The sequence below is a fragment of the Varanus komodoensis genome, unplaced genomic scaffold (genome assembly GCF_004798865.1).
Source record: "Varanus komodoensis strain SLA01 unplaced genomic scaffold, ASM479886v1 scaffold49, whole genome shotgun sequence".
Lineage (NCBI taxonomy): Eukaryota > Metazoa > Chordata > Lepidosauria > Squamata > Varanidae > Varanus > Varanus komodoensis.
This window is the reverse complement of record NW_025336072.1, coordinates 1988636-2002566: the sequence shown is the minus strand read 5'-3', so window position 1 is coordinate 2002566 and position 13931 is coordinate 1988636. Positions and strand designations below refer to the sequence as shown.

Below are 13931 nucleotides of genomic sequence, written 5' to 3'. Positions count from 1 at the left end.
AAGGACAGAGAGATATAACTGCCTATTGTTTCAGGGGAGAGCAAAGTAGGCCTCGAACCCCTGAAAACAGTTCAGCCATGGTCTAAAATAATGCAGCCAATGTTTTTACAGTTATGCCACCAGTTAAGTTCATAGTATAAGACAGCTTTCTTGAAGTAACTGCACACTAAAGTACATATGCTTTGGCATGATATTTACCTCTAGTCTACTGAGTTAGAAGCAAAACAGGCAACTTTAAAGAGGGAGGGAAGGTGTTGTCAAAGTTTGACCCCAAAGCACTCCAGCTACTGTGCAAGCAGGCTACAAACCCCCATTGCCTGTGTCCCCTGTGGCACATATGCTGCAATTTGACTCCTTATGATGCAAGATGAGAGAGAACACTTACAGTAAAGTTGTCTCAAAACATTGCAAACTGTTTTGGCTGCAATGCCAACTATCACATTATCCTTTGCCCTCTGAGTTATGTTCTTATTGTCCTTTCTTTTCTTTTCTTTCACTTCATATTTTGGTACTACAGAAAGTCTTCAGGAAGAGGAAAGTGAAAGAATGTTCACGGCAGTGGATGTGGTCTGTCTATTGCTGTGGTTTTGTCGGTGCCAGTTGAACCTTATATCCTCTACTTTCCTAACTGCCTATTTCACTACATATATGGATGCTCTTCCTTACAGAACATGGGTTTCACATGTTTGACAGGTTAATGGGTACATGGAATAAGTGTTTAGACTTGAAGCATCTTGCTGTGAAAGTGACTAAATTCTCAGGTTAAATTTTGCTGTTGCCTTTGCTATAAAATATAATTCAGTATTATTATAGAAGTATGTGGTGATCTCATCTGCAGACTTATGAGCCTCAGTCAAATTTCCTGTTATGTTTTGACATAAGCTAGAGTCACTTCTTGTAACATGGGAAAAACAATGTGTAAATGGGTAAACAGATATTGCCTGCAGGGATACCTATGCATGATTCTGGGTTTCAAGAGTATGTGCCCCCTGAGGTCCTCTACAAATAATGGGAAACAGCTAGATAGGTCAAAATGTAATTATAAGAACAGGGCTGAAAGGTCTTGTTATTTTATTGGATTTTCAGATTTACCAGTTCTGATCAAAATTTGACCGTTGCTTATGGGATGCTAAATTGTTACTCCATTTTCTAGGACTCAAGAATGAGGGAAATATATGAATTAATGAAAATGTGCATATTATTGAACAGACAGACACTATCTCTAAGGAGGAACACAACAAGAAAAGACTTTTGCATTTCACATGTTATACTAGAGCCTCTTTACTGGAAATAAAATACTGGGGTTCCAGCAGGGCAGTTCTAGCTTTCTTCGAAGCCTTATCCCTAAAATGTGAAGTGCTTGGGTGGTATAAAAGCTGTTCGTACACTGCAGAAGAATATAAAATAAAATACGAAAAAAAGAACATTACTCGCAATTTGCAACTTCATTTAATGCATGTACTTCAGGAACTGCAAGGTCAGAATATTCACAGTAGCTCAGTACTGTCAATACCAGAAGTACAAACTAGCATTTTTTTTAGATAATTTTGACTAAAACTGGGAGGCACCAAGCAGCCTTGCCTTGATGTGTATTGACTGGGTTCAGAAAACACAATAACCTACACCCAACCTACTTACACAATAACCTACAGGCAACAAGGGTTGAGTATGGGCTGAGTGTGAGTTGAAATGTGGGTTATCATGTTGTCTGAACCCAGCCAAGGTAACCAACTATGGTGAACTCACGGTTTACAACCAACCAACAAATAATGGGCTGTCTTTGCATGAATTATTCACAATTAACTAGCAGTTGCTTGTTAGGACAGCTGAGTTGTGAAAGCACAATAAGCCATGTCTCAACAGCAAGCTATGGTTCAACCACAAGCCACATTCTAACAACTACCCACACTCTACCTATACCTCATCCCTTGAGTGTGGATTATCATGTTGGCTGAACCTAGTCATTGCTTGGGTGTGACACCTGAGGGACATCTTTCCCAGCCTTATCTGGGGAAACTGGGGACGGAGCCTGAGACCTTTTGCAAGCAAAATATATACTCTGCCACTGAGCTACAGTCCTTACCCCTACAGTAAGCAAGGGAATCAAAAACACAAAAGGAAGTGAAGCTGTTTCTGTACCCAGCCACCTAAAAATATGCTTGGCAATAGTTTTAAACTGGTAGGTCAACAAATAGGTAATGCTGGCTTATCTTATAAACAACCTAATTAGGTCAATATTGCCAATAAACCGCTCCCTTACACCAACCCAGAGAGTTTGTGCTGCTTTCTATGGACATCTGGCAGTCCCAGTGATCTTTGGGCAAAAACTAACTGCAACATTTTTAGAGAGTTATTTCTGCAGAGAGATATAAATGTACCCTCAAGAGAGGAAGACAGCCAATAGATTTCCTTGGGTCTCAGGCATATATATCAGAAAAATAATGCAAGCAATCAGCATTATAAAAAAGCATTCCTTCTAGCAACTATCACCTAGAACAGAGGGAGGATACAACACATGGGCTGGAAGACAATTATCATATAGTTCTATCTTCAAAGAAAGACTCAAAGAATAAAGGTGATAGACAGAAAACAGACACTCTATAGCAGTGACGGTAGTGAATATCTGGAAACCATACAATGTGTATTTCACAAGAAACTGCTTTATGTGCTTTGAAGGAACATCTGTGTAAAGTATATAATTTTGTTTGGATTTGAGGGATTATGGCATGCAGGCTACAGCTCTCAGCAAGTTTTGAAGGTATCTAAAGCATGCGTGCATGCACGCACACACATGCACACACACACACATACACCCCAAAAAGGAAGGAAGTAGAGAGTTATAGGAAAAACAATCTTTGAGCATATTTGCATGTTTGTAAGAAAAGTAATTTCAGTTGAATAACTCATTTAACTCCAGGACTGTTCTCACCAATGTCAGATTAAAGCCAAAGATGGACAGACAGAATTTTGTTCCTTTCCTCCTTGCCAACGCCTATCTCCATACTGCCACTCCAAACTGTCAGATTTTTTCTTCTCATGTTTTGTGATATACAGATGGGGTGGTGAGGGGAGCAATAATTGGAAGCTCATATGATAGCCGGGTTTTTCCTAAGAACTCCCTAATGGTGCTTGAAGTCAGAATAATCACATGGTTCACATGTAATGGCAACCCACATACAATTGTTGAATCATTACTTATTGTTATGTGTGAACCCTGCTCTATGGTTTAACTATGGATTTTTGAACATGAACAACCAAGAGTTCACAAGCCGACTACAAACTTTGTTATCCTTTGGTTTCACACTTCTCTAAATTCTCTGATATAGTTTTCTGCTCAAAGTGCCCATAAAGATGTGTATTTAAGTTAAAATACAAACAGAAATACGTGTTTTATGACATATGCATATAAGAATGCCTATTTAGGGGTAAAACGGGCATTACAAGCAATTAATAGGGTAAATACAGTAGAAAATAGAATTTGCACACAGTGTCAATAGGCTTATGAATGCATGCATGGCTCAAAAAAAAAAAAAAAAAAAGAATGATCTCCATCCCTAGGTGAAACTCACAGGGTATATAAAACAGGGACCCACTTAGGCTGAATTTCTTTTTATCAAGAACTGCAGTGCAATTTGTTTTTTGAATGCTAAACTAATGTATGTGTATTGGGAAGGCAGGGGAGGCAGGGAGAGGGAAAGATTCACACAAACATGCAAAACATGAATACTTAACATTGAGGCAATTCAGTCCAATTGTTTTGTTTGGAAACCCTCTAGCCATGTTTGTACTGAGAACTCATGAACTCTAATGTGGAACATGTGTTCAGCAAGAATGATAAAACACCTGAATTAGAAAGGCAGGAATAATGTGTGGCCTCTTTCCATTTTGTTGCCTGGAAACTGTTTTGTTGAAGCTTATTACCCTGAGAACAGGTGGGGTTGCACATGAAAATGTTTGCATCTTCCACCTGCCTGATAAAGTCAAAGGTAGAACTGTGCAAAGTGACAGTGCAAAACACATGCATACAGACATGCAAAAGAATTTGCATTGCCTGGCCTGATTCAAGAAGTATTGAAATCTAATTGAACTTTCTGTTGCTTATACAGAAACAATTCTCAAGAACTACATAGTCTTAAGTCTAGAATCCAAAAATATTTTGGGAAAGTTTTGCTTAAGTCTGAATATTTTATAACAGAAGGTCTTGAAAGTTGAATAGTTGCATACTAGCCATGAATACATACATGAAAGTAGTATCTGTCAAACAAGCAATTGCTTAAGAACGTGGAACAAGATTACTCTCCCCTGCAAAATGGGTCTTCTATCTCTTTCCTTAGACACACATTTAGTAATTTTTATAACCGATCCATCTGCATGTGTCAGTAGTAGTGTGAGAACTGTACTGGAAACATCCCACGGAGCTGTAGTATTGAAAGGCAGGAACCACGGGGGATGGGGCCAAGACCAACAGAGGTAGATCTTTTACATCCCATTATGCTGCCAACCTTATTGACAAGTTTTATGTAAAGAGAGGAAGACAACTGGAACAAAACTGAACAATGCCAACAAAGGAAAACATGGGTTGGTTATCTTACACCTGCCCCAATGTCTGGGTCTTGCCCCAGCCAGACAATGCCAGGTAACTGCATCAGCCTACCCTGAGGCCTGCTGGTGCTGCTTCTAAATGCCAGGTCAGCCCAAAATAAAAGCCCCCTAATACATGATATAAGATAATGAATGAGGGGGCTGTCCTGCCTTGCCTTACTGAAACCTCACAGTTCTGCCCACCCAGGTACTCAGTGCAGGACCAACACTGGCTTCAGGGTTGCGGAAGGGGCGTAGCTATAGTCTACAGGAGTACTTTACCTCTTTCTGGGCTTCCTTTCCACTCAAAGGGGGGTCTTGAGTGCTTGCACTTGCTGTTGGGTAATCAAGACAGATTAGGAATCTTGTTACTGAACCACCCACCTTGCTGCACATCAGATTCCTTGCCTGAGCTGATGGAGATGGTCTCAGACCTGGTGTTGAGGACTCCCAAAATGATGGTTCTGGAGATCTCAACATTCCTGCTGAAGCTACCTTGTTTGGGGTGACTCAGCACTTCATGGCCACCATGACAACCATGAGGCTGTCTCAACACATCACTGACCCAACACATGAAAATGGTTACACTCCCCATTCCCCCTAAAGGAAAGAGTTCAGAGTTTGGGGGTGCTACTGGACCTGACCCTAGAACACCAGGTGAGCTCCATGGCTAGGAACGCCTTTTATCAGCTTCAGATGATCTTCCAACTTCATGCCTATCTGGACAAGCAAAACCTGGCAACAGTGATCCATGCCCTGGCAACCCCTCCTTTGGATGACTGTAATGCACTTTACGTGGGCCTGCTCTTAAAAATGGTTCAGAAACTGCAATTGGTTCAGAATAGAGCAGCTCCAAGGTACTACAGCTACAAGAACTCCAAGGTACTACAGTGTTATACCATCTACACTAGTTGCCAACTGAAGTCTGGGCATGCTTTAAAGTACTTACAATGCCATATAATGCCATACACAGTTTAGGACCTAGATATCCGATGGAACATCTACTCTCCATATGCTTGCCCAGACCTTAAGGGCATCATCAGAGGTCCTCTGGGAGCCCTCTGTAAAAGATATAAGGAAGGTGGCTACCAAAGAAGGGTCTTTTCAGTGGTAGAGCCCCAGCTATGGAACCAGAGCTCCAGAGAGGGGTGCCAGGCACTGACACTTTATACTATTTGGCACCAGGCTAAAGCCTTTTTGTTCTCAATATTTTAATTGTTGAAATGTTATTTTCTATTTTAGCTTATTTTATTTTATGGCATTATGACACTGTGATTGGACTGTTTAGTTTGATCCATGATTTAACCAATTTTTATTATTATTGTTATTGGCTCATATGGTTGGTTTTATATTTTGCTTTATAGTTCGTGAGCTGTACATATTTTTATAGGTTATGGCTTTGGGATTGTTATCTTTTGTGTTGGTATTTTATATTTTAAAGTACTTTTATGTGATGGAAGCTATCCCGAGAGTTGTTCCACTGAAGGAATGGTATAAAATGCGCTAAATAAATAATAATAAATTCTGCCTTTGACTTTCTCTAGCATTACTATCTTCTTGCCTTCTCATCCTGTGATGAAGTTTCAATTTCATAATTTTTGCTTCCAAGGCTTAAAGTTCATGGTTCAGTCCTAAATTGGTTAAAACTCTTTTCTGAGTCCAACATGCAAAGGAGTGTAGTTCCTGGGAAGATCTGATAGGAGTTCTGGTGTCTGGTGTGTAAGATTGCAGGACTGAGAACAACCACCTAGATCTTCCATGTTACTCCAACACCCTGATGCCATCCACAATGCTTATTTCCAATGGTGCCTTTTTCTTTACCACTGAACTAGGGTCCTTCTGCTCACGTTAGCCTTGTTTCAGATGGTTCTTTTCCTAAAAAACACATGCTAGGGAAGCAACACTAACTACCATTCCCTAAACCAAAATTTTACCAGTAGTTTTCCAGTGAATTCTTACATACTAAATGTTCCATGTGTGGCACTTGCTAATACAAGGAAACTTTGTTGTGTTGTGTGTATATTTAGTCAGTGATAACTAAAATCCTGCATTAAATGTAGCTCTTTTAAGGCCATCCAAATATGTTTCCAATTAAACACTTAAATTGGTTGCTTACACAGCTGGAAACATGATCATTTGTAAGATTTGTAGATTCACTTCAGCTGTTATCAAATCCTTTAAACTAAATTACATTTGAGCAAGCACCGTTGCACAGGCAGTTGTATTTTATGCAATGCATTCTGCATTCTGCTAGTATAACTCATTCTGTAACTCAAGGGAGGCTGGCCATCAGTCTTAGTGGTAGGCCAGAAGGCAGGTCAGCAGAGGTGGGATACTGAGAGGGAAAGCAGTCTTTCAATCCCTACAGCCAACAGAAGGGGAAAATTAAGACAGAAAACATGCAAAAGGGGCAGGGGTTGGAGAAATCACACAGCCACACAAAAGTTTTCCTGGAACCACATTTTCCTGTTCCAACAATATTTCCCATTCCACAGAGAATCAAGTTACCCTAAGATGATAAGTGGGAGGGGAGAATCCACATAGCTATAACAACAACATTAATGTTGATATTTAAATTAAAACATGATATTCTCAGAGCTACACAGAGTACACGCACGCGCGCGCACACATAATGAAACCCCCACCATGAACCCATATCTCAGACTAAACTATACATACTCCAGATTATACCTTATACTCATACCCCAGCCCAGCGCAGCCCAGCCCAGCCAAACAGGCACTGGGCTAGACTAAACTGACATACTCCAGTCCTGACAGTACATACATAACCCAGACCAAACCAGACCTGTATACTCATGCACAACACCTTTCCGAGATTAAAGAACAGTTTACCATTGCAACTGGAGCTCCTGTTCCTGCTCTGATCTCTGTGGGAACAAAAGAGTTAGGCTTCTGGGCACCTCCACCATACCTAGAAGACTGTTCCCTTGCAGAGGCAAGGAGTTGGCCAACTCAACCTATGAACTAGTCTCTTTTTTTGGCACATTCCTCCCAAAGAGGGGTGCTAGCATTGCCTGGCACTGAATTCCATGTTGACTCCAATATGCTTCCACTTCCACTAGGCTTCCTGGAGTGCCAGTTGTGAATCTGAAGTTGGTGCCCTGCCGAAACAAAAGGAGCTCCTTCACTAGCACTGCAGAAGCAGCAGCAGCAGCAGCAGCAGCAGCAGCCAGTCAGCTACACTGGAGAACTCAGCAATGGTTTGGGGGTCAAAGAAATGCATCTTTTCAAAAGCAAATGGACAAGAAGCGATGAAGTTATGACCATGGCATCCTGTTGTTGTGCCTGCCACTGCTTCAACTGGTTGAACATCTGATTACACCACCACTTGTGCCAAAGAAAGATTCGGTGGAGCTGTACTCCTGTTATTTTAGTTTGTGGAATGACATTGTTGGATACTGCCCAAAGGAACCCTGTCAGAGGCTGACCTTTTTTTCTCCCTTGCTTTCCAGGCATATCAGGACAAAAAGCTTGTAAGTGCAATCATTATTATGTTAAACTGGTTTGCTAGGCTGGCTTTGTGACACATAAGAAGAACATTGCAAAAGTCCTTAACAGAATACACCTGGAAATTAGAATATCAGTTATTAAGAAAATATGGCTTAATGCTAAGAAGTTGTTTTCAGAATGAATCCTTCTCTCTTTCTGAAGGGAATTAGCTCCACCCTCAGAGTAGTCCTGTTACTTGAAGGCCAGATGGCAGGAGCACTGGATGTGACTCAACTGGTCTGTCCATTAGATCTGATGCTGGATTATGGAACTGATCATGTTACATAAACCCTCAACTGTCTTAAATCTGTTCAGTGGAGGGTCCCAGAGAACCAGACATGGTTTGGTTCTCACCAGCCTCTTGGCTTATTGCTCAGCCTCCTTGCTTTGGTATTCTTAGCAATTCTTCAGCTAAGAATTCTGGGCTCACCTCTTCTAGTTCTGGCTCAGATTCTGAGATAACATGCTTGGGAGGCTCTATTTTGGAGGAAATGGGCCTAGTCTCTACAGAGCCTTATGCTGATTAATGGGTGAATTAGTGATAAACAGAGAAATTGAGAGAGCAAGGATCAGTACTGCACAGCTGACAATTTAATTAGACTAAATAGAAATGTTCATTCTAGAAACATTCATTCTATTTACATTCAACCATGTAATAAAGATGTTTCTTTTTTCTATATACTAAACAGGATTGCTCCTTTTTAACTGCTCACTTAGCTCAAGATTGTAATTCCTGCTCTAACCCAATCCAAACTTGATTTTGTTGATACGCTAAAAAGTGAAAACCAGATTGCATGATGTACTAATAACACAGTGTATAGCTACAAGTTAGCTTTTTGTTTACTTCAGCATAAGCACATGCAGCCACAATACAAATTCTTCAGTTTACTTCAGTGTAAGCACAATAGAGCCACAATTGGAACTACCATGCGGTAGGAAGGGAGGATTAAACTTTCTCTTCCACAAGTTTTTTGTAGACATCTCTATTTTTCTATCTCTTTGATGATACTGTCAATATCATCACCAAAATGATACACTGGTCTTTTGCAGCATGGTGTCTAATAGATGTGTTGGACTACAGCTCCCATCAACACCTGTTAGTGAATGGTACCACGTTGGGGAAGTTTGATGCACAGAGTATTCCAAATGTGGCAGTACCATAGCTTTATATGACGAATTTTGATAAGGATTGTTCCATTTTAATTCTTTTCCTAATCATTCCCAGTAATGGAGTTAGCTGTTTCCACGGCTGCTGCACAATGAATAATCCATCACAGAATTGAAAGTGTATTTCCTAGAGAGTCATACCAATCCCCATCCTCACTCACACATCAAGGATATTGCCATTCTAAACCCCACAGGCAAAAAATTGCAATGTTCTGCCTGCTATGTTAACTGATATCTAATCTGTTCCTTTTTTTAAAAAGTAATTATATATGGTGATACATCAGATGATCCAAAAAGGGGACTTGTCTAATAAGGTTTTTGACATTGTTTAGGGTGGTTCTTAGAAGTGACATGCCCAATTCTTATTCAGTTGCATAGCTGATAAAGGCTTGGATAACTGAGTCGCATCATTGTTATACATACAGGCCTTCTAAATTATTCAAATAAGACAATGACATATGTGGCTCAAGGAACTACCTGATTAGGAGAAGGGCTTTAGAATTTGGCTTCAGCCAGAAGATCCCATTTGTATAATTGTCCACTTGTGAAAATGCAGCCAATTTTCTGTTTCATTTATAACTTTCCCTTCCAGTACAAAAGCACCAGAACTTCCCCTGAAGGAAGAAATGAACAAAAGACAGAACAGAATTTGACATTTCTTCCAGGCTTCTTCTGAAATCACATTTGGCAGGCAATTCCAATTCTGCCGAGAGTGCTTGAGAACTTGCATGGCAAAAACATGTTCCGGTTTGATCTTTATTTTTTTTTAAGACATCTGTGCTCTCTTAGCACTTGGGACAAACCTTTATAAATTCCAAATGAGAATCCTAGCTTATAAAGACAAATTTAGTTTTGAATTAATTACAAAAGAGTAGTTAACGAATGTGCAAAGTTAAACTGCTTATATAGAGAGGGATTAACATTTATTCAGTGAAAGAGGAAGGAAGCTTTTAAACTGGCCTTGGAATTATATTTTAAGAGTAAGAGCACTAGTCTCAACAATACAAACACACAGGAATCATGCCAAGGATCTCAATACACCCCATTCCAATACAATTTACCATCTTGTGTTGCTATGATACATACTTCTAACATGAGATCAACATTATCTCTGTAGTGTCGAAATAGGTTTCCACTCAAAATTCAGAGGACCATAGTAAGCTACCTATGCGACTTCAAGCATAAATGTCAAATATATAAGCAAGACTCAGCTTAGCTTGTGGTCATACATCCTGTAAATGCACGAAGAGAGGATGAAGCACTTCACTTACCATTGCAAGACAACTTAATCTATACCATGTTTCAGATTAACCTGTCTCTCTGGTGAAGCAGAGCATTGCAGATCTATCAGCCCCTTCTGAATTGCTCTTCTGCTTTCTCAACCTTGATCTTGCCTATATACAAGGTAGGCTTGATGTAATTCCCACATGTGGGATCTAAAATGGCATCGGAAAGAATTGCTGGATTGTAACTAGCATGCTGTGTCTGGCTGTGATCAAACTAAGTCTCTAACATATTGATAAAATGTATGCTCATGCCTCATTATTCATGAACCTTAAAAGTGAAAGCAACAAATTCAACCAGCATTAATAGATAAACTATTTTAAATATTATCATGCAAACAGATGACTGCCACAAAGAGAGACCGTCCATTCATGTTGCACCATTGTGATTCAGTTGTCTCATAGACTTCTAGAGGTTTTTAAATTTTTATTTTTTCTTAACATATACAAATACATAAAAAATACACAATAGAAGAAAAACCCCTGCCCCTTTTGAAGACTTTAACTCATGAAATGGCATGGCATTGTCATGATCCAGGTGTTAGTCACTGCAGGTGCTTTCACAACAAGAAGACAAATCCATGACACTGTAAAAACAAAATTTCTATCCCACATGCATGTTCCCAATAGAAAAGGTAAATAGATTTCAATTTCAATTTTATATATTTCATATTTGGTTACTGACCATAGTTTTTATACTTGTATTACACATTTTGTAACTGTATTATACATTTTTCCTAACAACTACTTGGGTTTTACTATTAATTATGAATTTCTTCAGAAAAGATAAGATTGACATCAGATCTTTAAAGCTTTAATTACTATGTTGGCATCAAATAATGAAAACTTCAGTATCTAATTTGAAGTGGTCACAAGTTATGTATCCTGTTTGGACTTAATCTCCATGTAGTTGTTAGTCTGAGCTCTTGAAAAATGAAGTGGCAAGATTTTCTTTTTTGTTTAGTTGCTAAGTGATGTCCGACCCTTCATGACCCATGAACAACATTCCTTCAGGCTCTCCTGCCCTCCACCATCTCTCAGAGCCCACCGAAGCCCACACCAACTGCCTCAAGTGACCCCATTTAGCCACCTCAACCTCTGCCGTCCCCTTCTCCTTTTGTCTTCAATTGTTCCCAGCATTAGGGTTTTCTCCAGTGAGTCCTTCTTTCTCATTAGGTGGCCAAAGTATTTGAGTTTTATCTTCAGTATCAGGCCTTCTAAGCAGCAGTCCCAGGGCAGGGTTAGGGTTAGGAAAATGAGGTGTCCTGGCATGATTTTGAAGGTTGGAATGTATTTAGAAGGGGCAGAAATGAAGAGCTGTGCAGAAAAAGCTACTCAAGGAAGGCTTTTTCAAAACCGCCCCTTTCAGTGGTATTTTACCCCTATGTTAGGATTAGGGGAGTGCAACAGGGTAGGGTTAGGCCAGTGGTGGTGAACCTATGGCACGTGAGCCACAGCAGGTATGCAGAGCCCTCTATGTTGGCATGCGAGTCAAGTCGCCCCAGCATCGCCCCAGCAACTGAGCATCGGATAACAGCACACATGGGGCCATGCACATGCTTGGAAAGGAGCAGCGGCACCGGGCAATGACATCACAGTCTGCAACTCATTCGCTGTGACTCATCCGAGCGTTTGCATGCCCAGTCAGTGCGCTGCCAAGGATATAAATACATTTGCTTGGACAGGCTGTGAGGTGTTTTTTTTAAACTAAAACCTCAGTTTTCAGGTTTTATTGTAGTGTTCACACTTTGTGATAAATAGGTGAGTTTTGGGTTGCAGTTTGGGCACTTGGTCGCTAAAGGTTTCACCATCACTGACCTAGTGGATGAAATGGTAATTACAGGAACTCTGGGGGAAGTGAGCATGTCATACTTTAATTCTTGATTCTAAAGAAAGCAAAAGCCAAGTATAGCCAAAGATATACCCAAAACCTGAGGAAAGCCCATTTGAATAAACTCAAACAATAGGTCCTATGACAAGCAACTCTAAGGAGTCCAACATAGAAATTTTTTAAAAAGTGAATTCAAAAGATGTAATTACAAACAATTCCAACAAGGAAATTAGGTAGAAGGCAACAGAAGAAGCCAATGTGGCTTCACACAAAACTTAGAGATGACCTGAAAACAAAAAAGAACACAAATAGCAAGCATCCCCTAAGACTGGATGTACTCTTCACAGCATTAGCAAGTGAACCCTTCAGCAAGGACTGCATATTTGTTTAAACATGGTGTAATCTGCACAGAATTGCTGTCATTTTGCAGCTTCTTTCTGAGTGCAGCAATAGTACTTAAAATGTAATTGTATTCATGTGCTATACTATTGTGCACTACAATGTCCTAGACTAGGAACAAGCATTGTCTCACTCACACCCTCCAGGCACCTTCCTGGTACCTACTAAGAACACCTGCTCTCCTGTTTTTTTAATTACATTTTCATACTGACTGCTAGGACTGTTTCTGCGCAAAGCCTAGGCCTCCAGCAACTGCCTTCTTCATTTTCTATAAATGTTGCTCAGTAACTAGTCTTTGTGACTAAACACATCTATGGCAATCATTTGTGGTGGTGCCTAGGACAATTCCTCAATGGCCACAGGTGCCCAGAGGCCCAAATATGTTGCCTACCCCACTCTTACGTTTAAATATGACTCTCAAGAGGCCTAGGCAATTTGGCTTGACTGATCATGAAACGGAGGCATGTAGAAATGTTGTAAAGAAAATGCTATAAACAGAAGCTTAAATGGCATGGCTTCAACCCTTATCTTCTGAGAAGGCCAGTTTAAGGGATATGCAGGCAATTAAAAAGGTTTTTAAAATGTTAATCACAACTGACTTAATTAACTAATTACTAATCGATCTTTTGATTGCATTAGGTTCATAAATGCAATTATCTTAACTGCAGTATGGATTACAATCATTGTCTAATTTAAAAAAAATGCAGCTTTTACTAGCAGCCCAAAGCAGAGTGAATTGCTCTTTAGGGTCACTTTGTTAAACTATATTAATATGTTTTTCTTGGGTACTTTAAAAGTATCTGGAATAGTCTTTTGGACTACAGTTCTTATAACCTTAATTTACCAGTATACCAAGTTCCTGAAAATGCAATGGCTCAGTGGGAAAAATGCATTTTTATATTCAGTTCATTAGCAAGCAAATACAATTAATATAAATGCATTTTCTCACAGCACCAGAAAAACCAAAACACATTTGCAACATGGAGCATTACTTCTACTCATGTACAGAAGAGAGGAGGTACACTGGTTGTCTTGAGCTGTGCTTAGATGTCAAACCAAAAAGACTACCTATGGCCCAGCTAGATGTGGGAAGGAGTTAGTTATTTTTCCACTATGCATGTATTATGCACTAAAGCTCTGATCAAAAGAAGAAAGGTCTG

At 39.9% G+C, this 13931-nt stretch overlaps 1 protein-coding gene across 6 annotated transcripts in view; it reads right to left on the bottom strand.

The window, feature by feature from the left end:
• The window catches only part of LOC123031144 (phospholysine phosphohistidine inorganic pyrophosphate phosphatase), a 168031-nt gene that overhangs the window by 49060 nt on the left and 105040 nt on the right, over window positions 1-13931 (bottom strand). Inside the window, exon 7 of one of the 6 annotated variants that reach the window (XM_044445686.1) lies at window positions 9736-9872. The exons of the other annotated variants lie outside the window; for them this stretch is intronic. Within the exon in view, the coding sequence (XP_044301621.1) occupies window positions 9767-9872 (106 nt within the window). The 3' untranslated portion in view covers window positions 9736-9766. The remainder of the gene's footprint in view (window positions 1-9735; window positions 9873-13931) is intronic. 6 annotated transcript variants of the gene reach the window in all.